Source organism: Cyprinus carpio, chromosome A5 (assembly GCF_018340385.1).
Source record: "Cyprinus carpio isolate SPL01 chromosome A5, ASM1834038v1, whole genome shotgun sequence".
Taxonomy (NCBI): domain Eukaryota; kingdom Metazoa; phylum Chordata; class Actinopteri; order Cypriniformes; family Cyprinidae; genus Cyprinus; species Cyprinus carpio.
In genome coordinates this window covers 4894742-4922732 of record NC_056576.1, presented here as the reverse complement: position 1 = coordinate 4922732, position 27991 = coordinate 4894742, and the positions used below count along the sequence as shown (strand labels likewise).

Here is a 27991-nt window from a genome sequence, read left to right as displayed (position 1 = left end):
GTCAATGAGAACCAAAACGGTTTAGTTACGAATATTCTTCAAAATACCTTCTTTTTGTATTCCAATGGAAGTCAATGGTAACCAAAACAGTCTAGTTACCAACAGTCTTCAAAATAACTTATTTTTGGGTTCCACTGAAAGTTGATGGGAACCAAAATGGTATATGGTTCCACACAAGAAAGAAAGTCCTATGTTTTGGTTCCCACTGACTTCCATTGTATGGACAAAAAAGCAATGGAACATTCTACAAAATGTATTCCCAACATTCTACAAAATGTATTCTTTTATGTTCCACACAAGAAAGTTTCGGTTCCCATTGTCTTCCATTGTATTTTTTTGTCCAAATGATGAAATCAATGAGAACCAAAATGGTTTAGTTACCAATATTCTTCAAAATATCTTTTTTGTTTCAATGGAAGTCAGTGGGAACCAAATCAGTTTGCCTGCCAACTTTCTTCAGCAGAAGAAAGAAATGCATACAGGTTTGACAACGACATGAGGGTGAATAAACAACAACAGCAATGTCATTTTAGGCTGAACTGTTCCTTTACGACTGCAGACCATGTGAACATAAGCAATGTGAAAGCTCTTCCAGTCTATGCCACTAAACACTTTCAACAATTTTCTCTTGCATACAGACACAACACACAACTGCTATGCATGTCTTGGTAAGAAGCCCAATACAGAGGTTACCAACATGAGGGATGGTGATCTCCAGTCACTGGCTGTTTAGTGTGGTTATGGAAGTGAGAGGAGAAAGAGGAGGTGCTCATTCTGCCGGCACCATGTCTTTATGGTGCCTCATAATGTGCTGGTTTTTCTCCGAAGGTCTCCGGAAGCCCTTCGAACAGTACTGACAGCGGTGAGGATAGTCCTTAGTATGGATGGAAATAACGTGTCTTTTGAAGCCAGACGCATCTCCTGTGCTGTAGTCGCAATACTGACACTGATACACCCTCCTTTCTCGCGGACCCTTCCCGCCACCGGCTTTCTTTACAGCGGGCGCTGCTAACTGCGCCGCACCTATAGTCCTCTTGGGGGCGGGCTTTTCTGTGGGTGGGGCTTGTGGTGGCGACGCCTGTGTGGGCGGAGTCGGCGACTGCGCCGGCTGTTGCTGTTCCTTAGTGTGAACAGACAAGATATGGCGGCTGAGAACGAACGGGTCTGCGATCTTGAAGTTGCAGTGGCGGCACTGGTGCAGTTTCTTGGCTTTATGCGACGCAGAGTGTTTCTTAAGCTCAGACGGCCGGTGGAAGCCTTTCCCGCAGACGGCGCATTTATGCGGGTAGTCTTTAGTGTGCACGGAAATGACATGACGTTTAAGGTCACTCGAGTTGGAGCTGCGATGGTCGCAGTGACTGCACTGGTGTCCCCGAGCGTCCTCGTGTGTGGCCGCGTGCTGCGTCAGCTCGTCCTCCTCACTGAAGGTTTGGCCGCAGCGCTCGCAGTGGAAAGGCAGCTCGCGGCTGTGCTTCGTTTTCACGTGCGTCTTCAGGTTCGACGAGTCGGCCGATTTGTAATCGCAGTACATGCACGAGTACGGCTTCTCGCCGGTGTGCGTGCGCATGTGTTTCTTTAGCTCCGACGGATGGCGGAAACCTTTGCCGCATTCCACACAAATGTGCGGGAAGCTCTTACTGTGCACGGCCAGCAGGTGGCGATTGAGCAGCCCTTGCTCGGCAGTCTCATAATCGCAAAACTTGCATTTGTGCGTCTTGGTCGCGGCGGCGGGAGGCAGCGGCGACGCGATGGCCGTGGGCGATTTTTGCTCTTGTTGGTGGTGCTGAAGACGGTGCGAGAACAGCGCCGCCTGCTGGTGGAACTCCTTACCGCAGGTCTCGCATTCGAACGGCACTTTGTTGCTGAGCGCGTGCACCTCCATGTGGTTGTGCAGACTGGCTTTTTTGTTGGTGGTGAAGTCGCAGTCCGTGCACTGGTACTTTTTGCGACTCAACAAGTCTTGGTGGTGGTTGCGAGTGTGGCGCTTGAGGAAGCCGCGGGATTTGAATTTCTTACCGCACAGCATGCAGGGGTAGACGGTCAGAGGCTGTCCGTATGGACCGATGATGATCGCTGATGAGAAATGAGAGAAGACCGAAAAGGACAGTGAGAGGATAAAAGAGAACCAGTTTTGAAGCCAATAGCAGATATAATGCATATTTGTGGAGTAGGGCTGGACAATAATTCAATATCAATATGTATCGCGATATAATTTTTTTTCAATAACGTTGATATGATTTTTAAACATTTCCGATATATCGATATACACTGCCAGTGTTTCCTTTACATTGATTTATTTGTGGCGTTTGACTTCGTTGAATAAACATGAGCACTGCACGTTTTAACATTTTCATTTTTATCTGATAAAGTAGCGGAGCTGATTTGATTACAGCCGTTACCAGGGAAACCGCTAGTTTTATCACTCTAAAAGCGCCTCCTGCTGGCAGACAATGAATTTGCATTTTCAATAAGCCTGTCTCCAGCAACATTTCCAGTTTTTACTGTTGTTCAATTTTTTTGTTTTCTGCAGTGACTCGGAGCACTTTTCATACCTTTTTTTTTCTGGCTGAAGCACATTTGTTTCAATCTATAATAATAATCAGCCTACACTACCAGTCAAAAGTTTTTGAACAGTAAGATTTTTAATGTAATTCTCTTCTCCTCACCAAGGCTGCATTTATTTGATCCATAGTACAGCAAAAACAGTAAAATTTTGAAATATTTTTACTATTTAAAATTGCGTTCTCTTTGAATAGATTTTAAAATGTAATTTTTTCCTGTGATCATAGCTAAAAGTTTTTTTTTTTTGATTCTTTGATGAATAGAAAGATCCAAGGATCCCAAATTATCTGAAATAAAAAGCTTTTGTAACACACTATTCCATTCAAAAGCTCGGAGTCAGTACAATTTTTTTTTTTTTTGGGGGGGGGGGGGGGGGGGGGGATAAATACTTTTATTTAGCAAGGATGCTTAGAATTGATCAAAAGTGATGATAAAGGCATATATAATGTTACAAAAGATTTCTATTTCAGATAAATAGTGTTCATATCAATATCGGAATTATATCGTATCGACCGAAATTAAGAAATATATCGTGATATAACTTTTGGCCATATCGTCCAGCCCCAGTATGGAGATAGAACTGTTGCATAATTCCAAACAAATAGAATGAGAGCCACAAAAAACCTTAGAGTTTCACAAACATGAATTAAATTCACAAATAAATAAAATAAGATTTGCAAATAAAAAACAAATATGTCACAAATATATTTTTATGTCACAAACACATCTTTGCCTGGCATTCATTTGTAGATCGCTGCACGCATTTGTGGATTTTAAAATAGTTCTAGTGTCAAGAAGATGATAATCCACAAATGCGTGGACTAATCTATTTAACAACAATTCTATCTCCAAACATATGCAACCAGGAATATTAGTGTTAAATACAACTATTAAAAACACTGTTAATTGAAAAAATTAAATAAAATATGATATTAGATAGTTGCCAAGGTAACAATTATAACTTTCACTTAATTTAAGTTGATAAACTAAATTGACTAAAAACACAAAAATTACTATCCGAAAATAAATAAACGAAAACAAACTAAAACAAAAACTGAAAACAAAATGAAAAAAATAAAACTGAGGTAAAAATAAAGATAAATAGCAATATTTAAAAAAAAAAAAAAAAATACTAAACAACAAAATTATTAAATTAAACTAAAATCAAAATGAAAACTGAAAATATAAAAAATTAAATCGCAAAAAGAGAGAGAGAAGATAAAAGACTTTACAGACAATATCTGATATAATGCAGAAACAACCAGGCTTATTGTCGTTAACTACAACTAAACTATTAAAGCATTTGTGTTTAAAGAAATAAAGATGAAACCAAATAAAATATAATAGTAGATTAATATAAAAAGTTAAAACAACTAAAAAGTAACAAATAAATAAAAAAAACTATTAAACTAATTAAAAATTAAAAATGAAAACATAAAAATAAATAATACTAAAATAATACTGCATACAACATACAATTCAGCTGAGGCAAATGAGACATTCAAAACTACTGAAGTAAAATGACAATTTAACATTTACAAATTATTAAATTAACTGAAACAATATTTTAAAATAACAACAACAACAACAACAAAAAAATTGTTTTCAACATCAAGGTAAAAATTTATATATTTGCATATTGCAAAATGCATATTTGTGACCCTGGAGCACAAAAGCAGTCTTAAGTCTCTGGGGTATATTTGTAGCAATAGCCAAAAATACATTGTATGGGTCAAAATTATTGATTTTTCTTTTATGCCAAAAATCATTAGGATATTAAGTAAAGATCATGCTCCATTAATTTGTGATTAGTAATATGCATTGCTAAGAACTTAATTTGGACAACTTTAAAGGCGATTTCCTCAATATTTAGGTTTTTTTTGCACTCTCAGATTCCAGATTTTCAAATAGTTGTATCTCAGCCAAATATTGTCCTCCTAACAAACCATACATCAATGGAAAGCTGATTTATTTTTAAAAAAATAAACACTTATGACTGGTTTTGTGGTGCAGGGTCACATTTCTGCTGTGAATGGTCAAATTTTTTTTTTTTTCACCACTCTGAATCATCATTTTGATTTCACTAGTTCATGTGAAATGGTCCTGCAGCATGATGCATCCTACGTAATCTGCAATTTTCTGTAAAGTTTAGCACTTTCAAAGCAATTCCACAAAACCTAAGATGCATTAATCATTTAGTGAGAGGTGTGTGCTGATACCTGTTTGGACCTGTCGGGGTTCGGCTCGTCTCTTGTTCTTGCCGTGTTGCCGGTTGAGTTTGTCCAGTGCATCCGACTCGTCAATGTGCAGTAATGCGCTCGCTGCTCCGTTACGGTTCTCACAGCCCTCATCCGCACCTGCTTACCGAACACACACGAGTGTATTCACAACCATTTATCATTAGAAGAAACAAAACCACAACTCTATTGTACTTTGAAATGCTCATATCAGTCGACCTCTATCAGAGATGACCTGAAAGCACAGTATGTTACTGCGATCCAGTGTTTCTAGACAGATTATTAGGGCCAAAGCCACTGGGGCGCAGGGCCCTATTGTTCCCCTAAGGATTATATCCATAAATAAACAGAAAAACACTCAAGATCATTGTTTTGGTCTGTATTGTTTTCTATTGAGTTGCAAACAAAAAAAAAAAAAAAAAAACTTCACTAAATAATCACAACAAACTTTGTGCTTTGTTACTTTTTGATGTTAATAAACACATTCTCATCATTCAAAATATGTCAATTTTGTCAAATATGTCACTGAAATAATATAGTTTTTATTAATCTTTTTAAGTAACTTTTTAAAGTAAGTAAATGTTCAATTAATATTTCCAAATGTTTTGTCTTCATTTTAATTTCGGTTTAAGTTTTAGTAATTTTATTGTGTGTCTGTGTCATTTTTTAGTAGTTTGTTTTTCTCATTTTAATTTAGTTTAACTTGTGTTGTACTAAAATTACTAAAACTGTATTAATAATAAATAAATAAAAACAATATATACATTTTCAATGACTCTATAGTTTTCAATTTGGTTAAAAAAATAAAAAATGAATACAATTTAAAAAGAAATTAAAATAGAAATTTATATATATATCTATATATATATATATTATATATATATATATATATATATATATATGTGTGTGTTAAAATAAAAAAAATACAAAATTAATAAAAACTATAGACATATGTGTATATTTTCAACTAAACTAAAAGGAAAACAAAAACTACTAAAAATCTAATTACCAAAATTTTAAAATGAAAATGAAAACAGAAAATAAAAACTAAATCAAAACATTGATAAAAAACTATTTTTCAGTGATACAATAAAATCACTGATTTTAAATCAAATCGAGATCAGAATTGAATCAAAAGCTTGTGAATCAAAATCAAATCGAATGAATTACCCCCCGCTCCGCTTCACAAAACCCCCCCCCTATACACACACAGCATTCTCCTCAACAAAAAGAATACACTAATAATGCTGCTAAAAAACTACATGATCAGGATTTGTAGTGTCAGTGAAGTGCAGCCTCCTGACCGTATGCAGCGGCCCACGCGACGGGCATGAAGTCCTTGCTGAGGGCGGTGCTGTCATACGGTCTGTCGTGAGGAACCGGCTCCTCTCCTCCCACCACCACCTCCATAAACAACACCACCAAGACCATACACCCACAAACACACACACCTCAAAGTCTACGATGGTTATGGCGCTGGTTTGACTTAAACCAAAAAATTAACACTCGTGCTGTTTCAATGCTTCATATCACAGCGTTTCATCTTTGAAAACATCTTATTGTCATCATTCAGCAGAGAGGCGTACATTTGGGACAATAATACCTACATTTTCAAAACTGGAACCAAAGGTATCAGACATTCAGAAACACATCCTCATCAAAGTCTATAATGGTTATGGCGCTGGTTTGACGTGTTCCCAAAAAGTTACATAATGTAACATTTGTAGCACAGAAAGAACATAGTGTTTTAAACAAAACGAAATGGCTATTTGAAGAAAATCAAGCAAACATGTTTACTGCTATATCAGTGTTATATCACTTTATATCACATTAATGCTATACATCACACTTTATTTATTACTGATGGAAATGTAAAAAAATAATAATAATAATAAATAAATAAATAAAATAAATAGATAATATATATAAAATAAAAAAAAAAATAAAATAAAACAAAATAAAAATTATTAATTAATTATAAAATATTATATATTAAACAAAACTGTATTTTATTTAAAATAGTATATATTAATTAAATCTGTATTTAATATAAAATATTATACACTAAATAAAATAAAACGATATTTAATATAATTATATAATAAATAATAATATTAAACAATTAATTAAATAATCATGTGCTATATCAGTGTAAATCACTTTATATGACATCAATGCTATACATCATAATATAGTTATGATGAAAATTTAACATAATATTTTAAGTATTATTTTTTTATTTAATATTACATATTAAATAAACCCATATTTAATATAAAATACATATTAAATAAAATAAAACAGTACTTAATATAGAATAATATAAATTTAATTAAAACTGTATTTAATAGGAAATATTATATATTAAAGTCATATATTATTATTAAATAATCCAGCTATTTTTGGACAATCCAGTGAATTAAATACTTTTCAAATTAAAGGTTCTTCATCTCATTTTCTCTTTGTACTTGGAGCTTATTAGACGCAAAGCAAAAGATCAGATGATTCATATCAAATAAAGGGTAAAAACAGTGCTATTTTAAGATCATTTTGAATTTTTATTATAGATTTTCTGTTTTCATTTTAGTAATTTTGTTGTATGCTTTTATCATTTGCATTAGCTTTTAATAGTCTATTTAATTCTTATAAATTTTTATTTCAGTTTTATTTTTAGCAATTTTAGTATTTCAACTATTTTTCATATTTTATTTTATTTCAGTTAACATTATTTCAATTAACATAATTTTTTTTGTATTTTTAGGTTTACTTAATGATAACAACACAGATAAAACAGCTTCACATTATGAAACACTTCAGTTCAAAACAGTCAAACTAATACTACAAAACCCACTGTTATTTTATAATATAAGATTATAAAACAGTTTGATTTAACCAAATTAGTTTTATGTTAAACTGATGTGGCAAGCTGTGATTTTGCTCAGCAACAATAAATCTATGCCACATTTCTATGGTTGCATGGCTAACTCTTCTGCTCACCAAGACTGCATTTATTGCTTCAAAATAAAGTAAAAACAGTAATATTGTGAGATATTTTAAAAATTTTATTTATTCCTGTGATCGAAGCTGTATTTTCAGCATCATTACTCCAGTCTTCAGTGTCACATGATCTTCAGAAATCATTCTAATATGATGATTTGCTGCTCAAGAAACATTTCTGATTATTATCAATGTTGAAAACAAATCAATGTTCTCAGAGTTTCTCACCATCAGTCTGTGTGTGATGAGCATCTCCCACAGACATGTAGACCATCTTCTCTCTCAGCGGACGGACCACAGGCTCAGCCAGAGCCACCGCCTCGTTCTCACCGAGATCCACCGTCTCTCCTGCACACACATACAGCGCTAAACCACCAGCTACTGGACCACATCCTCGTCTCATGCTATTAAAACAACAGACGCCATCAACAATAACAATATGGATTTTTTAACTTGCCGTCGACATTTTAACTCATCAGAAAGTAAAAATTTAAAAAGGTTTCATCCTGGCCAGATACCAGCAACTACCTCTAATATGATGCACACTTCACAATCATGACGCATCATAACTGGATCATAACTGAAGTTGTGAAAAACCCAGCATGATCGCCAGAGAACGTGAATCAGCAGTTTGTGTTTTAATTTCTTCATCACTGAACTGAAGGTAGTGCTGCTAGTGTTGAGTAAAACTATTATAAATCATAGAAATAAAATAAACAATATATAGTCAAACGAAATGAGAAGTGTTGCCTTGGCAACTACATGAAATAAGTTTAAGCTGATGTACTAAAATTACTAAAACTAAAACTGAAACAATAAATACAAATATATATATAAAAAAAAGAATAATATAATATATTATTATATTATATGTGACCCTGGAGCACAAAACCAGTCATAAGTGTCAATTTTTCAAAATTGAGATGTGTACATCCTCTGAAAGATGAATAAATAAGTTTTCCATTGATGTATGGTTTGTTAGGATAGGACAATATTTGTCCGAGATGCAACTATTTGAAAATCTGGAATCTGAGGGTGCAAAAAAATCTAAATATTGAGAAAATCACCTTTAAAGTTGTCCAAACGAAGTCCTTAACAATGCATATTACTAATCAAATATCATCCGCGCCATGATATGGAGAGACAAACGATCAAAACTAAAATACACGTAGAAACAGCGCAACCTTGTGGCGCGGATGATACAGAAGAGCATACACAGCATACGGTGATATGGAGAGACAAACGACAGAGGAGACGCTGACAAAGGAATTGGTTGAATAAGTCAGTTATTTTTGTGTTTTCTTCACTTACAAAAAGTGTTCCCGTCACTTCATATAACCCAGATTGCACGTCTGATGGCAGATGGAGTATTCTGACGATGTCTTTCATACTTTTATGGACGCCTGACACTGTTATTTATTTGGCAAGTCTATGGACAGTCACAAGCCTCCCGGTTTCATCCAAAATATCTTTAAATTGTGTTTCTGCAGACGAACGGAGCTTTTATGGGTTTGGAACGACATGGGGGTAAGAGATTAATGACTAAATTATCATTTTGGGGTGGAGTATCCCTTTAAGAGACTGGTTTTGTGCTCCAGGGTCACATATAACATTATAAAAACTAATAATAAAGACAAAAGCGCATAACTATAAACTAAATGAATTTATTAATGACAAACTGAAGATATAAAATAAAACACAAACATTGCATGAAAAACAAACAAAAAAATACATTTAAGATGAAATAATAAAAAAGCTAAATATAAAAATAAAAAACGAATAATATTATAAAATAAAAAAATATAAAATAATATTAAATAAAAAAATGTAAAAAACTAAATAAAAACTAAAAACATAAAAATAAAAGCTAATTCAAAATATTCTAAATACTATAATTTGATAGAAATAATGGCTCAAGTCTCTCGTTCACTCACCGAGGTCGTCCTCTCCAGAGTCTGCTTTAAAGATGTAAACTTTAATGACTTCCTGTCCGTCCTCATCCTTCTCCACCTCCTGGTCATCCATCGCCCCCTCGACGGTCACCTCCTCTCCGTCTCCAGACACCATCTTACCCGCCTCGTCCACTACACGAGGAACAACACACTGTAGCATTACGAACAGATAATATTTTGATCATTATGATGATGATAAAGACAAACGAGAAGAAACAAATCAAAAGATGAGTGGCATAACTAAAACCTTATAACTTTATATCACATTAACTATACATCACAATGTTGTTATTTATGATGGAAATTCAACAATATATATATATACTATTAATTATATAAAATATGAAAATATAATTAAATACTGTATATTAAAAAAAATATTATATATAAAATATATATATATATTATAGTATTATTATAAAATATTATATTAGTAAATATTATAAATGAAATAATAAAAATTAAATAATCAATTTTCAAACAATTCAATCCACTTTGAAAACATTCCAATTAAAATATTCCGACAAAAACAAACCAACAAAAAATAATAAAATAAAAAAAAAAACAAACATAATAAATAATAAATAAAAAAAAAAAAAAAAAAAATAAAAAAAAAAAATAAATAAACAAACAAACATCTGATTTAATAAATAAGTGAGCAAAAGAACAAAATAAATAAAAACGACAAAAGCACATAATTACATTTTTTTTTTTTTAAATATTAAAAACTGAATATATAAAATGTTTAAACTCAAATGAAACAAATATTAGATGAAAAATTAAAAAATAAAACAAATGAAACCCTAAAATAAATAAGTTTAAACTAACTGAAATAACAATAACTTCGACTAAAAAACAAATAAATCAAATAAAAAAGAAAAAAATCTAAAAAAAAAAAAAATAAATATAAAAAAACAAATATAATTTTATGTTATATAATATTTTAAAAACTAATAATGACAAAAGTACAAGTAAACAAAATCATTTCTATCAAAAACGGAACATAAATAAATCAAATAAATAAATAAATAAATACTTGAATGAAAATATAGAAATATAGCTGAAATTGGTTTAGGCTGAGGTACTACAATTACTAAAACTAAAACTGAAATAAATTAAGCTAAAGAGATATATATATATATTATAAAAACTAATAACAATAACAAAAGCACATTACTATATATATTATACATAAATAGAGACTAAAGATTACAAAATATTATATTATATATCATAAAAAATAGCCAATGAAAAAGAAAAAAAAATATTATATATATATATATATATAAATAATGTATTTTGTGTGTGTGTGTGTGTGTATGAAGATATAAAAAAAATTCAATATTATATTATATATTATAAAAATAACCAATGATAAAAGAATATATATATATATATATATATCTATATAGATTTAGATATATAAAAAAGATATATAAAAATTAAATAAAAAAAAATTAAATAACTAAAACTAAAAGTGAAATAGTAAATTGAAACAAAGGAACAACTGAACTATTAAAGCGACAGGATGAGTGAGTGAGTTTGTGAATTACAGGAGATCATGAGGTAATCTCCGCAGCCGTCCGAGTCGTGCTCAGGGTCCCTCCCCTCCGCCACCAGAACATCCTCCGTCATCTCTGCCATGGCAACGCCGTCCTCCTCTTCCTTCCTCCTCAACCCTCCAGGACTCTGACATCACACAGGTCTCCACGGCAACGCCCTCGTCGTCATCGCAGTGCACGTACTCGGCGACCACATCCTCCACGGCGTCCTGGATGACGAGCTCGTCGGAGGAGAAGCCCTGGACAGACGCGGCCTCGCCCTCCACCTCTGACACCAGCACCGTCTCCTGCAGCTCCACCACGTACTCCTCCTCCTCCCCCGCACCGCCCTCATCTGCAACAGCACCCCAAACTACCGCTCAACTGCTCAAATGAGTTCATAATGACCAATCCAAACAGACCACTGCTCACTATACTAACTATACTAACTATATATACTGTTTAATATTGCCTTTTTGACACTGTTATAAAAACATTCAACAACGCTAAAAACATACATCATGAATGATATATAATTATTATTATTCATAATTACATTTTATATATATATATATATATACATACACACACACACACACACACACACTGTTATATATTTTTTTTAATTCTAATTATCTACATTATATTTTTATTACATAAAATTTATTTTTAATTATAATTTATTATGATTATATTATAATATATATATATATTTTAATGCAATAAAATTTTTGATATATTTTGTTGCCCATTGTGGCATTTCATATATTTTTAATGATAATATACATAAGTAAATATATACTAAATGAGTAATACATAATGTATATTTCTAATTATAATTAAATACATTTTTACATTATAATTAAATGATAAAAAAATATATATTTTTATATATTTTTGTTGTGCGCTGCGATATTTAAAAAAACACACAATTAAATATAAAAAAACAAAAATATATATAAAAATAAAAATACACACACACACACAATTATTTTTTATAATTCTATATTTTTTATTATAATTACATCATTATTTTATGTAAAAAATATAATTGTAATTTTTATTATGTAAAATTTTTTTTTTAAATAAAACATTATATGTTATAAAGAAAATAATATTCAAAAAAAAACAATATATAAAACAATTAATATAAAAAATAAATAATATATAAATACATAAAAAAAATATAAAAATACATAATAAAATAAAATTGCATGAAATAGTATATTTTTTAATACAAAAATACAATATTAAAAACTATACTTTTATATAAATTGATTATTTATTCATATTCACGTCTCATATGCCATATATGTATATGCTAGTGTAAATAGAAGTACAAATTAAATGTTTTAATACAAAAATACAAATTTAAACTTTACATTTTTTTCTCCTCTGTGATCAAAAACATTGTATTGTACTGTCTCTAGAATAAGAATAACACAACACCGGCATTAAGTGCGACAGACAAATGATGGAGCAAACATCATGGCATCTTTCCTACCTGAGCCATGCAGAATAATCTTTGGCTCTTGGGAACGGAGAGCAAGCCTTGTCACCTCCTCATTCATCGTCTTTATTCTTCATTGGCCACGGCACAACTAACACAGCAACACAAACAATTAATCTGGACTGTCTGCTACAGAAGAATAGAGTTAAATAACCATTCATAGCTTTAGGACAGGAGGGATCATAACAATGTGACAGGCTTCAAGAACTAGGCTAGTTGCCAATGTAAACATGCAATAGGTTTGAATAACATACAGACAGAGAGGCGTGCCTGCATGCAAACAGAGAGAAATATGAAAGCAGATAGACAGACTACTAATAAATATGAACAGATATCGTGCATGTCCCTTTAATTTGCAAATGACTGCGACAAGAACAACGACTGGGATTTAAACATGAGCACTAATAAGCGGTAGTGCATTTTATAAAAATGATGCAATGCATCTTTAAACGCGACGCAAAACGCATTGAATGCTTCGTGCACGTCAGGAAACACTCGAAGCTTCATGCATTCGAGAAGAATGTGTGCAGCAGCGCGCGCCGAAGCTTCCCACCCCCCGAGCGCTGAAGGTTTCCTCGCATTTCAGCACCTGAAACCGGACATAAACATGGCGTCTTGTGACCATAATTTCCCCCCTTGAGCTGAAAAACAAAACCTGCCTGCGCGCGCCATTTTGAGCCATAATACATCACGCGTTTTATTCCCACGCACGCATGCATGCATGCGAGTGCGCGCACTTTGATTTGAAACAAAGACGCGTTTGGTGACTAGCTCCTGCAGGGGCATTTATAAACAATAACCCACCCCCGGTGCTCAAGGCCCGATCGCGGCCTGCGTAAGGCCCGGGGCCCGGCGAGGCCTCGCGTCTCCAGCCGCAACATAATGCAACAAAACATGCAACAACAGCGCATTAAGCTGGCGTGGCGTGGGATGAAACCCGCGCGGTCCGGTTCGTCGCCATCGGCGCACTTACCATAGATCAACGCGCGGGGCGGCCTCCAGATTTTCCCCGGGCAGGCAGGCCGTCGGATTCCCCCAGACTCGGGCAGGGCTGGATCGGGAGTTAGCGGGCGCTGGGCGGGCCTCGCAGTGCGCAGGGAGGGCGGAGCTCCGCAGACAGACACTGCGCAGAGCCGCAGCAAAACGCGGAAGCCCGAGGGGCAACATTCACCCGGTGCACGCGAAGCTAACACCGAGCTGCCGCGCAAACGATCGAGCCAAACGCATAAGCATGTTTTAAACTCACTGTTAAAACTATTAATATCAAAGATTCATGTTTTCATTGTTTTGGCCTTTAAAAGCGCCCGCTGGTTGCGTCATCCCATGCACAGCATTTTCATGCCCACATCACGAGTCTTAATATATTTGATCAAATAACAAATTTGGAAGATGGAAATCATATCAGCTCATGTCAGAGATTTTCCCGATCTTTAACCCCAAATCAAAACATTTTTAGTTTTAACCCATTTTAGTTTAGGGTATCATATTAAATAAAAGACTTGCATGAGGCTTTTTTGTTTCATGTTTAATTTTTTTTTTCGATCATGCATGCATATTTTCTCAGTAGAATTACAAAAATGAGAGCTGCTGAACCTATTTCTCATTCCGACTGCGTGAGCATCTTTTAAACTCATTGTTTAAACTTCACTGGCTGAAGAAATAACATTAAATATGGATGTTTTCATTGTTTTGGCCCTTAAAAAAGCGCCCGCTGCTTGGGTCATCCCATGCACAGCATTTTCATGCCCACATCACGAGTCTTAACATATAATAAATCAAATATTAAGAGCACAAATCACAATATCAAAACCGAAAGTCTTGCAATTTATTATGAAATATCAGTTTTTTTTTTTCAGGCATTTTTTCCAATCTCTAATCCCAAATCAAAATATTTGTAGTTTTAACCCATATTTAGTGAGAAAAGGGTGTATTATTTTAGGTTTTGTAGGCTATACTGGATGCAACTCGTTGCATGTGGTGTTTTTTTTTTCTCCGTGAGAATTACAAAAAATAGTAGAAAATTAGCACTGTACAGTACAGTACAGTACATTCATTTGTTTCTGGGATGGATGTCTTTGGAGAGTGAGATAAAGCAGGAGCCCAAATGTTCAAAAACTGTCACCATATGTTGTTTATCAAAGTCACATTAACCCAGAACTGTAACACAAACTAAAAGCAAATTCAATCTGTAGTTAATATTCTGCAAACACTGCTAAAAAAGTATATACTGAAATGCATACTTAAAAATTGTTTCTCCATTTACATGAACTCAGGTGTTTCAACAGGATCTATATCTAGTTGGTTTTGACCAGTTGCACAGGTAACAATTTAATTTTTAATTAAAATAACTCAGAATATTGCACTAGATTGTTGTGTTTACTGAAAACAAAATCAAAATGTTATTTTTCCATCTAAATGAACGCAGGTGTTTCCACAGCATCTATGTTCAGTTTCTCAACCTCTTCCTCCCATTCAGACTCGGATGAGTTTTCATCATGCTCTTCAGTCTCTGTAACTGTTGGAAGAACTTCTTGATCTTGATGTAAAAAATAAATAAATAATAATAAAAAAAAAAACCTGGCCAAAATATATTTTAAATGTATGCTAAATAAAAAAAGAGTAAATTTTACGGGAGTGTAGTGCGCTTGAAGAACTGTAGATGGCGCTCATTGGATGAAAGTCTGATCGCAGCCGCTCAATCTGAAAGAAGGCGAAGAAGCCTGCAGCATGTACAAGGTGAGCATTAGTAACTTCAGTTGTGTTCAGTTCGTGTTCTTGTCTGCTGCTGACACACGAATAAAGCGCACAGTCCCGCGCTGGTCAGTCTTTAATAAACATGTACAAGGGGTTCAGCTGGGCTGATGTTGTTATAAAGATTATTATAGATTTTCTGAGCCTTAAAGAGGCATTTGAGGACAGGAAATACAAGGACACTGCAGAAGAGATACAACACAAACTATTTTCCTTGTTTAAATAAACCTAATACCGCTATTCTATCTACGATTTTAGGCTACTCTGATTCTACAGACTGAGTTTATTGTATAAAAATGTAAATAAATCGGCGCGAAGTCAAACTCTTTTGGCTTTTATTGACTTTGTCACTGTCTGTGCTGCAAATATCAGATGAAATCAAAGTTTATAAATCGAATAATACCAACGTTACATTTTATATAAATTTCTGCTATTTTATTATTTGGCCACAGTAAAAAAAAAAAAAAAAAAAAAAAAACATTAAATCCTTAAGAGAAACTGAAAACAATGTTTTATTAAAAAAATGTTTTATCTGGGATAATATGGACCTAAAAAAATCTCATAACTTTTTTATATAAAATATATATATATATATATAAACCCACAATATTTAAAAAAACAGTATTCATATTTCTGGGATAATATGGACCTAAAATAATCTCATAACTTTTTTATATATATATTATAATCTTTCCTGGTGGCAACACTCGTGCAGCAATAGAAAAAAAATATAAATATATGCCCAAATATAAAATATACATGATGATTAGATTACTGAAAATGTTAAAACAGCAAAGAAAAATAATGTTATGACACTTAGTGCTCTGTTATTATTATTTATATACATTATACACTTATATAATTTATATCTGTTTATTATATTATACATCGAAAGGGTGTGAGTTCGAGTATGGGCCGGCAGGAAATTAGGGCATGTACAGTTTTTATGACTTTTTGAGGCAAGGGCATCGAACCCCCAACTGACTCCACGGGCGCCGCAGCATAAAATACTGCTTAGGTTTTATTGTGTGTGTGCACTTCGCAGTTTTTTATTTTAGTTTGTTATTATTATTATTATTAGTTTTGTACCTACTTATATATAAACTATTATTTTTAAATTTTAAATTTTCAATTTTATATTTTAATTATTAATAATAATAATTATTATTATATTACTTCTATTAAGCTTTAATGTTCAGTTTTAGTGATGTTAGTACATTTCAGATTTATTTTTTTAGTTTTAAGATTTTCATCTAATATTTATACTTCAGCTATTATCAAAAACAGTGTTCAATAGGCACTAATTGTTGCATGACTGAATCTAACAGAATTATCTATCTTAACTTTATATTTAAAATGTATGAATTGCAATGTTATCGATTTCTCATTTCGCAAATAGAAGTAGAGATGAGTTGTGCGAAAAGCAAAGGGCAAGAAAAAGAGGATCAAAACAGCGTTTGTGTGTCTTGACCTCAACACTGGCCGTGTTTAACATGATCTGATATAATGTCACTGTTACTCATAAAGTCCCTCTACGACTGCATGCAGAGAAACTGAGGGACCTTGAATGTCCTCAACACAGCGGTTTGAGTAAATACACTGTGTGTTATTCTTGATTAAACTAGAAACATTCAGCATGTGTTGACAGTGAGCACAGATATGGGGGATTGTGGGTCAGGAGATTCTGTCTGACCGGTTCATTCATGCTCTCTGTTTCCATGGCGACGGCGCTGCGGCTGCTCTGATAGGTCGGAGGGGTTGTGCTGGCGGCCAGCGCCTCCGCTGATGAAGACAAACCCCGCACAGCTCTGAGTGTGGATGAGGTAAACTCAGATCACATCACGTCTGAAGCCTAACATCAGCTGAGAAGAAAACAATGCATTTACATGAAGACGAATTTAATGAGAATCACCACTGAGAATAATGATTGTATTAACTGATTTCATACTCTAATTATAAAATTCAGTATTTTAAAAATTGGTTAATTATTTTGGTAATAATATTAACCTACAATAATATCACATAACTTTTTCATATTTCATAAATAATATAATCTTGTCTTGTGCAGCAACAGGAAAAATATGCTTAAATATAAAACATACTTGATTAGAATACTGAAAAAATGCTTGAAACGGCAAATTATGACATTGTACGATTTTATTACACTTAGTGCTATTTTAGTATTATTAATATAGTATTATAGTGTATTTTGAATTAGCTTTTATTTTTATGTTTTAAGTTTAAATTTTAGAAATTTTGTGTTTGTCATTTGATTTAAATAAATAAATAAAAAATTCTATTTAGCTGTATTTGTCAGTGTTATTGATTTTAGTAGTAAAGTTTAAACTTATTTTCATTTAATTGCCAAAGCAACATTTCTGTTTAAAAAAAAAAGAAAACCATTGAGAATAATGACAATTTAAAAAAATAAAAATAAAATAAAAAAATTGTTTATTTGTCATGAAAATAATGTCAAGATGCAAAACATCATATAATACCTTTATTTGTTTGTTTGTTTATTGATTGATTGATCAACCTAAATTATTCTATACAATTTCTCTCCGTTTTCTTTTTTATTATTATTATTAATATTATTTCGGGATGAGATGTGATGCAGACATGCTCTTGAAAAGTTTGACGAAATTCTTTTTTAACACTCATACTGGGTTATAATATTATTAGAATAGAAAAAAATAAAAATATGTAAATAAATAACATTTAATTGACTATAATTCTGTCAAGCCATACAGATGAGGGTTCAACATTAAACTCAAAAGCTGAATTACAAATAAGAAAAAAATCTAAAGTAAAATCAAGAGTAATAAGAGAAAAGATGCTTATTTGTCCTGAAAATAATGTCAAAATGCAACAAATCATAATAGTCCTATAATAATAGTGATATTTTTGTAAGAGTTTATGTTCAGTTTGACCTGCACGTGTTCAACAGAACCTGAACACACTGTTACAAACAAGAGTTTAACGTTAAGGAAAAGATGTGAGATTCCTCTCTGTAACACCGATGCTTTCACAGCTGTCTCTCTACACGCCGCCGCCGCAGAAGATCCAGCGTGTGCAGCCTGAGAGAGGCCAGGTGGAGGAGAGCGTGGCCGCGCTGAGAAAGCTGGCAGAACCGTACGCCACCTGGTGCCAGGTAAAGACCCGAGCAGTTTAACTCAACACCTCGTCACACACACAGATTCACTCTGAACAAGCTCGACGGGTGCAGGACGCTCATGAATGCGCTAAACTCATTTATCAGCAGCATGAGCGTGCAGTAGATGCAGCTTGTTGGCTAAGTTGCTCTGCATGGCTTTTCTGACTCTCCATCTCTTCACTTCAGGACAGAATATGATCTCAGTCGTTATTTTCACTTTACAGTCATGTACAGCTCACTTCGGTTCACTGGAATAATTACAACATTTACAACAGCCGATCTCACAAAATCATGCTTCATCACAAAATAAGAAAAATTATCATCATTATAGTTGTTGTTTTCAAATCCTTTTAATATTATTTAATTCTAACATTATTCTAATATTTTGTTTTGAATGTATACAGTATGTAGTGACGCAATGCAAAAACAAATTAGTCCTAGAAAATATACAAGAAATTTTACAATACAATTTTACATACAAATTTACATCTACAATCATGCGTTTAGCAGATGCTTTTATCCAAAGTGACTTACAGTGAATTCAGGCTAACATTTTTAATTTTTTTTGGCTAACATGTGTTCCCTGGGAATCGAACCCACAACCTTTTGCGCTGCGTACGTAACTCACCAACACTAACAAACACTAAAAAATTATATATTATTATTTTTTATTTTTTTTTAAATTTTGAATAAATACATATTCAGACATATTATGACAAACTAAACAACACAAAATAACAAATAAATTTAATATTAGTTGATCAAAAAAAGAAAAACAGAATTTAATCTGATTGACTAATAATTCGGTCCAGCCTACTACTTTAACATTTCCAAATTTTATATTTCCATGGTGTCTGAATTAGAGCTGCATTCTATAAGATTTGATTGTGTTTTTTCGCATTTGCAAAGTTTTATTCTCTTCTTTTCTTGTACATTTCTCTTTAAAAGTCATCAAACACAGAGCTGGACAAACCTTTAAAAAAGGAAGAAGAAAAACAGTACAGCATCTGCGACGTGCTGTTGATAACCACAGAAAGAATAATAAATAATCTCTCAGTTTGTAAAAACAAGCCGTAATCATGTGTGCAGTAATGTGAATCCAGTAACGTTCACTTTACATGAAGAAAAAGGGTTTTAACAACAATAGAAGCTGTTCTTGTAATAAGCGCATATGTCTTTTGAAGATTTATTTTCACGTTCATGCAGTCATTCAGGGTTGGCTGTAGACTGCGACAAAGAGGAGAACACTTTGACTCAATATTTATGCCCTAATCAAATCAGGATGCTTGTATCTCATCCAATCATAATGCATATTCATCATGTGCGTCCATTTAAGGTATCCAACCATGTCCCTTACATCCGTTTCTAAATATTTAATGCAAATCATTTTCTGAGAAGCTGAAATAACATTTTCTGTCTCACACTTGGCTCTCACACTAGAAAAAATGTCCTGTTCTCTCTCGGCTCGTGAAATACTCAAACATACAGATGAGGCATTTAGAGAAGAAAAGAACACTCTTTAGTAGAGTTAAGCAAATAATAATAATAATATTTCAAATAAAAATCAAATTTCCTCCACATACATTACTGTAAACATGATTTTTGTTTGTTTTTACAAAATTCTAAATTTTCAGTAACGTTTCACTTAAAGCGTTTATATATAACATGCAATATAAAAATAGTTTTAATGCATTCATTATGCATTGTAATGGAGCTTATAATGCATTGTATGATCAGTTATAGTGCATTATAATACTTATCTATTCATTGTTACACCTTTAGCAAGTATAATGCATTAAAAGAAACCTTCAAATATCATAATGCATTTTGGTTACAATTATTTTCGGAAAAACATAATGCATTACAATGTACATTATGAATATCTTTATAATGCATTGCACATAAAAGGCTTTATGGAATGCAGCTCTTTCCTGTAATCCATGACTCTTGTGATTATAATCATGTGACGTTCAGTGATGATTTGGTTCCTCTTCATCTAAGTGTGCCGTCTGGCCCTGGTCTGATCCGGTCCAGCAAACGGCCAGCGCACAGGCACACATCATCATTACCCACGCTGCTCTCTGCCGCTCTCGCACATCTGGCCATGTTCGGAATAGCATACTGCATACAAAATAACCCATCATGCCGTGTGATGAGGTCATGTGACAAGAATGAAGCGTAATTCTGATTGGAATGTTTGTTGTGGCATAAAGCCTATAGATTCCATGTAATTGTCAGTATTCAGTTCCAAACATACAGTAGTCATTGTGTTTGCTCGTGTATAGAACAGATTTCTGCTGTAGATGCCTTACATTTGTCTTTAAAAGGAAAGTGTGTTACTATCATCAAACTGAAGTCAGACAAAGTCTCGTTCCAGTCAGTGCTGCTGTGTCGGGATCATTTTAAGTCATGCATTTACATTAGTTTTCAAAAGTTTTGATTTTAGGGACATTTTTGTTCCAGTCTGAGTTGCCATTGTATGTGCAATGTATAACCTGGGTCTGAAATAAGAACCGCTGAGGTAAAGAACCCAGAATTATTATGGGTTTTTTTTTGTTGTTGTTGTTTTTTTGTTTTTTGTTTTTTTGTCTATATCTCATTTTTTTTTTTTTTACTTATTTTAGCATTATTTATATATAATGGTAATACTATAGTTTATAGTATTTTAATAATGTTTTAAATAGTTTTATGTTTTTAGTTTATTTTAGTTTTAGTATTTTTTTCTTATTTTTTTATTTTAGTACTTTATTTGAATATTTCTATTTAGCTTTAATTTATTCTTATTCCAGTTTTAGTTTGAGTCATTTTAAAATATCAACTTATGTTATTCCAGAAACATCTCTAACTTTCTTCTTTTTTTTTTTTCAAATTTAATTTTATCTAATATTTATATTTCATAAATATTTTTACGAATAGGATTTTTAAGGTCTGAAGTTAGAAACACTGATGTTTTGACATGAAAATGTCTGTTTTTTTTTTATCTAGAGCCTTTTTCTTATTTTAGTATTATTTATACACTATTATAGTATTTAATCATTTTTAAATTAGTTTTATATTTCTGTATTTTGTTTTTAATTAAAAAAAATCTGTTTTGTTTTAAAAAATATATTTCTATTAAGTTTTAATTTTTTATGATTCCAGTTTTTGTTTTAGTAATTTATTTTAATTTCAGCAACATTTCTATTTTTTATTTAAGTTTATCTAATATTTATATTTCATAGGTTTTTTTTATAAATAGAATCTTTATTCATTTTAGTTTTAATAGTTTGTTAACAATAACAACACTGATGTTTTACTCAATGTTCAACAAATAATATTCTTTTGAGAGATTTTTTATTTTTTTTTTACATGCATGAATCTGTCCAGAAAGACCTGTGATGGCACAGTGTGTCTGAACAAAGAGAGTGTCCAACAACAACACAAAGTGGAAAAATGATCTCATGCAATATCATAATGACAGAGAGCATGTCAACACTTTACAGCAGCTGATAAAGTGTCACACTGTCCCACAGCTCTTTATTTGACATAACCCACATGAGGAGGCAGGACACACTGACCCACATCTGAAAGCAGAACACAGCCTTCAAAATAAAAATCAAGAAGCGAAATTCTGCAGAATGCCATGAAATATGTCAAGCTCTGCATTATACATGGTGTGAGTCTGAACATTTGCATACAGAAGTAGTGTTTGAAACAGTCAATGTTATTGCAATCCCATTTGGTGAGACTAAAGTCACAGAAATCACACATTTAATCTTTAAACATGGTAATGTGGGAGAAATGCAGGTGAAACATTCATGTGATTTGCTTAAAACATATTGCAATTAGACAATATTTAATAAACGAGCACAGCGTTATTTTAGTATTATGTCTGAACTATTATAGTATTAATTAATATTTTTAATTATTTATATTTTCATTTTACGTTGTTGTGCTTTTGTCATTTTTGTATTATTTGTATTGATTGTATTTAAGTTTAATATGTTTCATAAATAATTTGTGAATGTGTGTGTATATATATATATATATATATATATATATTATATATATATATATATATATAAAATTTAGCTATATTCATAATTATTTCTTTCAATTTTAGTACTTATTTCAGTTATTCAACATTTATTTTAGTCATTATTTTTTTATAATATATATTATATATATATATATATATATATATATATATATATATATATATTATATAAACAACTGGTATTCAATAACAAACGTGAAATCTCCAGATATTTATGTGGATTTTTCTCCTATTTTTATGATTATATAATCATTTTCCATATATATATATATATATAATCCAAATATATATATAAATGTTAATATATATGTTATATAATTTGTATTTATTAGGTGTCCTAAGTTTGCTCAGGTGCTTCACTTTTTGCATATTCTTCAGATTCTGCTTTATGTCAGATATATTGTATTCTATCTTATGTCACATATTGCAGACTATCTGATTGCCGAGATATAGACAGTTATATCTCTGTGTGTCATGCATTATGGGTTTATGGCTACTGATAAAGATTTGCCAAAGAGGTGCATTCATCAAATATCAAAAAACCTTATGCTATAAAGTACACTAATAAACCTTTGGTCTCTGCAGAAGTTCACAGAAGGTTCAGAGAAATAGTTCAGCCAAAACATGAGATTTTCTGCCCTTCATGTCAATCTAGACCCTTATGAATCACATACATTTCTGGTCTTTTCCATACAAAGAACTATGCAGTGTGTTATTTACTTCCTTAAAGAAATGAAACTTGCTGCTTTGGTTTCAAGAAAGCGTCATGTTTCCCAGTCACACATTCTCCAGTGATTCATATAAAGTTAGATTCAGAAAGTAACATTGTAAAGAGTAACATTCGTTGTTTTGTATTGTATCTCAGGGCGTGTATGGGACGGTGAAGCCCAAGGTTGACAGCACTGTACAGTTCGGGCAGAGTAAGCAAACACTCGCTTACACACAAACGCGAATGAAACATGCCTTCTTATGGTACTTTTTCAATAAAATGAAAGTTAAATCTTTGCACTGTCATCTAGACAGTTATGTCTACTTGAAGAACCCTCCGCCTGAGTTTTACCCCAGAGCCGGAGTCATCGGACTTGCCGGGATCCTGGGCCTTTTCCTCGGAAGAGGTAGTGAAAGCTTTACTGATAGCACTGGAGTCTGCATTTTATTAAAGAAACTAAATACACTGCAAAAATATTTTCTTTCTCAATAACTCTGTCTCGATTTTTACTTTCAATATCTAAACATCAAATATATGAAAGACATTTAGTCGAGATGCAAAATTACTTAAGATATTAAGACTTGTTTTGTGAAAACTTAATAATTAAGGGAATTTATGCTTAAATAAAAAAAAAAAAAAAAAAAAAATATATATATAAATATATATATATATATATATATATATCTGTCAGTGGGGTTGGAAAATGAAACTTAATTCAAAGGGAAAACAAGATTATTTTTCTGACCTCACTGGCAGATATTTTATATATGGCTGATATTGGCAGATACTTTTTGTGAAAACAAGACTTAATATCTTAAGCTCTTTTCCTTCTATAGTAAATGTATCTTGATTTAAAAATCTATCAAAATTTTTGGTGGAAAATGAGACAAAAATATCAAAAGTCTAATATATAGATAGATAATAGATAAGTTTTTTAATACTATTTATTTGCTTTATTGCACACACTGATATCAGATACACTACCATTAAAAATTTCAGGGTCAGTAAGATTTTTTAATGTTTTTGAAAGAAGTCTCATCAGCTCACCAAAGCTGCATTTATTTGACCAAACACACAGTAAAATTGTAAAATATTATAACCATTTAAAATTGCTGTTTCCTATTTGAATATATCGCAAAATGTAATATATTAATATAACACAAAACTTAAATTATCACCATCATTAACACATAAAATTTCCTTCATCATTAATCCAGTCTTCAGTGTCACATGATCTTCAGAAATCATTGTAATATGCTGATTTGCTGCTCAAGAAACATTTCTGATTATTATCAATGCTGAAAACAGTTTTGCTGCATGATATTTTTGTGGAAACGGAGATACATTTTTGTTTTCAGGAATCTTTGTTGACTAGAAAGTTCAAAAGTACAGCGTTTATTTGAAATGGAACTATTTGTAACAAATGTCTTTACTGTCACTTTTGATCAATTTAATGTGTCCTACTGAAAATAAAACTTTCGAATCAAACTTTTGAGTCATTTTTAGGGTTATTTTATCATTTCTAGGCTCCAGACTGAAGAAAGTGATCTACCCGACTGGTCTAATGGCTGTAGCTGCGTCCATGTATTATCCTCAAGAGGTCTTGACCGTCGCAAAGGTAGGAGTGTCTTACATGTTTATTGGCTGTAGGGTTGTGAGATGTTATCGGGCCTCAAAGGCGAAGTTACGATCTGTAACTTTCCATCAGTTAAAAACAGCAGATGAAACACATTGCTAATGACACCCAAGGACACAAAGAGAAGCTGCATCAACGCTTTGTCTAGTATCAGCCGTTTGTCTGTTTTGATTCTAACCAATATAGACTTTGCAGTGGCTATCTCTCGCCTCACACGCGTCCTGCTCAAACCCTGTCAACACACATCAACACACAAACCAGCGCTCTCAGATCAAAATCTCTCTAGAGGGCCGCTTCAGCGCTGCACGTCCCCATCCTGTCAGATATGCTGATGGAAATGTCCTGAAAGATCAGCAGGGTCACTGATTAAAGAGCAAAACTGCCCAAAATTAGGTTGATTTCACACTTGGTTTCAAGGAGTCAAGGTTAAGCTAAATCATAGGCCAGTTTGTAAATGACTTCTAAATTGAGGATTTCCATTATTATAATAGAAAATATATTGTTGCCCATGTGTTGGCATTAAAAAGAAACCCCACAAAGAACCAGACTCAGGTCCGCACTAAAGAGTACATTCTCTTATACAGTGTTTTTCAGTGATTGAAGTCATTCATTTTGAGTGACGATGTTTATTATCAACGCTGTGTGGGCATGTAGTTAGAGACAAATCATATGAAACAGTGAAATCGCTATTCATTTCTGCATCTTTTCTACATTCAGATACAGTATCTTATTCCCATACAGCACAAAGTGACGTTCTTCCTCAATATTTGTTGTTTTCCAGTAGAAATATCTAAACATTCTTAAATAAAGACACATTTACTTAAGTGAAATCGCATATATGGTATCCATCCATCCCTCCAAACCACTTATGCTTTTTAGGGTTGTAAGAGAGCTGGATATTAAATGATCTATTAAGTATTTTTTCTGAAACATTGTATCAAAATAAAGTGAGTTTATGCTTAAAACAGGAAGAAAAAATAAGTGGGGTCAATTTAAAGGGAAAAGTTTACATACCCAGTGACAAATATTTTATATTTTATTATTATGATTTTTATTATTATTGTTGTTTAAGAAGGAATGCACTTAATTATGTTACAGTTTCAGAAAATATTATATAGTTGTTTTTTTTTACCTAATATATATATGTATATACGCACACACACACACACTAAAAAAATAAATAAAGTATAAATAAAAGTGCATTAAAAACACTCTTAAAAAACATTAAAAAAAATATTTAGACTTTTTTCAGACTTATATAGCTGCATGAAAAATTGCATATATTGTGAGTTTAGCTCATCCTTTTCATAAGATTATGAACAGGATGATTATGCACTGCTAAAACACATTAAGCAGCAAATTAAAATATTATTTATACTGGCAATGCATCACATTTAAGTCCAAATTTCCAAATGCTATAAGCAGTTGTGTAGCCCACCAATAACACGAAAGCATTCAGCATTAAAAATTCATCTACTTCTAAAATGTGTGTATCCTGTTTGATTGAAGTGACCTTTATAATCTTCCCACAACACAGAACACAGGAGACACAGTATATGACTTGGCACTTCAGGCTTATGTTGCTGTGGAGAAACTCATCAAAGGCAAACCTGCCTCAAAGAAAGTGAGTTTGGCTCTTCTCACACAGACTTTTGCATTTACATTGCATTCAAAGTTTACATTCTTTGCATTTCCTAGGAATCAAACCCACAGCCTCTACCGTTTGACCTACAGATAGCATTTGAACACTGCAAATATTGGGTCTGGAAACAGCCTGAGCACTTTTTGTTTTGTGTTTTATTAGGATCGAGCAGAAAAGAGTTCCAGCGGGGAGACCAAAGCTTAGGTACAAAATATCAAAGATCATAAACAGCACGGAGACACAGCACAGGTGCACACAATGTACAAACAACACATCAAATCCTTTCCCAACTCTGTTTGCATTGCACTAAGATTTCCTTTTTTCACTAAAACCTGTTAGATGGCTTTACAATTGCCAGATTACCTTTTTCGGTACACTAAAATGCACTTTTTTGAGTCATTTTAGCATTTGTCAGATATTTTTTTGTGGATGAAGTCAGTTCTCCTCAAGTTCACACAGATGTAGAGAATCACATTAACTAGCAACATCATCCAATAACAAACACATTCAATGGTTTAGCTGTTTTGTTGAAATCTTTATTTAAAATAAATGCTACTTAATTTAATATTTTGCCATTCAGAAATTTTAATATCATGCATTAAGCACTGCTGAAAAGCAATGCAGTTCAAGCTGAAAGAAATGTGTCTGCTGAGAGAGTGAAAATAAATGATTTACGGCAATGCATAACAAACACAATCCCCTTTTTGTTTTTGCTTTAGTTTGTTTTACTGTAAATCTTTATTTACATTAGATTGTTAAATTAAAAAAAAAACTATTTTAAAATATATATTAAATATATTTCAAACATATAATCTCAAATATATTTTATTTAAAATGCCACAATGACATTCAGACATGTTTGTTTTCTCAGAAGTCCTCACGTTTGTTTACAGGTTCATCATAACCTCAGGTTGTTTCTCTGACAGTGAGGATGTGGTACAGGATCTCCACCCTTCGCTCATCTTCATGACCCTTCTTTTGCACTAACCACTTCCCCTTTCATCTGTCAATCATCAGACAGGAGTTAGTGGTCTTACTGTGAAGTTCTGAACTTGTAAACAAACTACTGAGATTGTATTAAAAATACATTGGTGAACCAAAATCAATGTTATATAAAATGTGGTGGTGGTGTGATTTATGACTGAAATTAAATAATTCTACAAAGTTAAGAGGAAAGGTTAACTTGATTTGTGACCCTGGAGCACAAAACCAGTCATAAGGGTCCATTTTTGCGAAATTGAGATTTATACATTACTGTTTTATA

General features: G+C 32.5%; 2 protein-coding genes across 3 annotated transcripts; one reads left to right on the top strand and one right to left on the bottom strand.

Annotated features, from left to right (window-relative positions):
• Nucleotides 1–398: 398 nt before the first annotated feature.
• On the bottom strand, nt 399–14134 carry LOC109102780 (zinc finger Y-chromosomal protein 1). Its single transcript, XM_042757301.1, is given in 9 exon segments — nt 399–2073; nt 4782–4919; nt 6104–6250; nt 8025–8144; nt 9731–9880; nt 11302–11437; nt 11439–11644; nt 12794–12890; nt 13773–14134. Coding segments are annotated over 8 exon segments (2268 nt in total). The 5' UTR covers nt 12861–12890; nt 13773–14134; the 3' UTR covers nt 399–769.
• Nucleotides 14135–15426: 1292 nt separating this feature from the next.
• Nucleotides 15427–27848, top strand: LOC109081534 (MICOS complex subunit MIC26-like). Of its 2 annotated transcripts, none has more exons than XM_042757292.1 (9): nt 15427–15535; nt 17299–17373; nt 18582–18701; nt 23606–23660; nt 23760–23855; nt 24976–25067; nt 26623–26709; nt 26890–26976; nt 27621–27848. In XM_042757292.1, the coding sequence occupies exons 1-8, from the start codon at nt 15527–15529 to the stop codon at nt 26929–26931; spliced, it is 576 nt and encodes a 191-aa protein (XP_042613226.1). In that variant the 5' UTR covers nt 15427–15526; the 3' UTR covers nt 26932–26976; nt 27621–27848. The 2 variants fall into 2 exon arrangements, with proteins under 2 accessions (XP_042613226.1, XP_042613225.1); XM_042757291.1 differs by having other exon boundaries at nt 15428–15535; nt 26890–26931.
• Nucleotides 27849–27991: the final 143 nt, after the last annotated feature.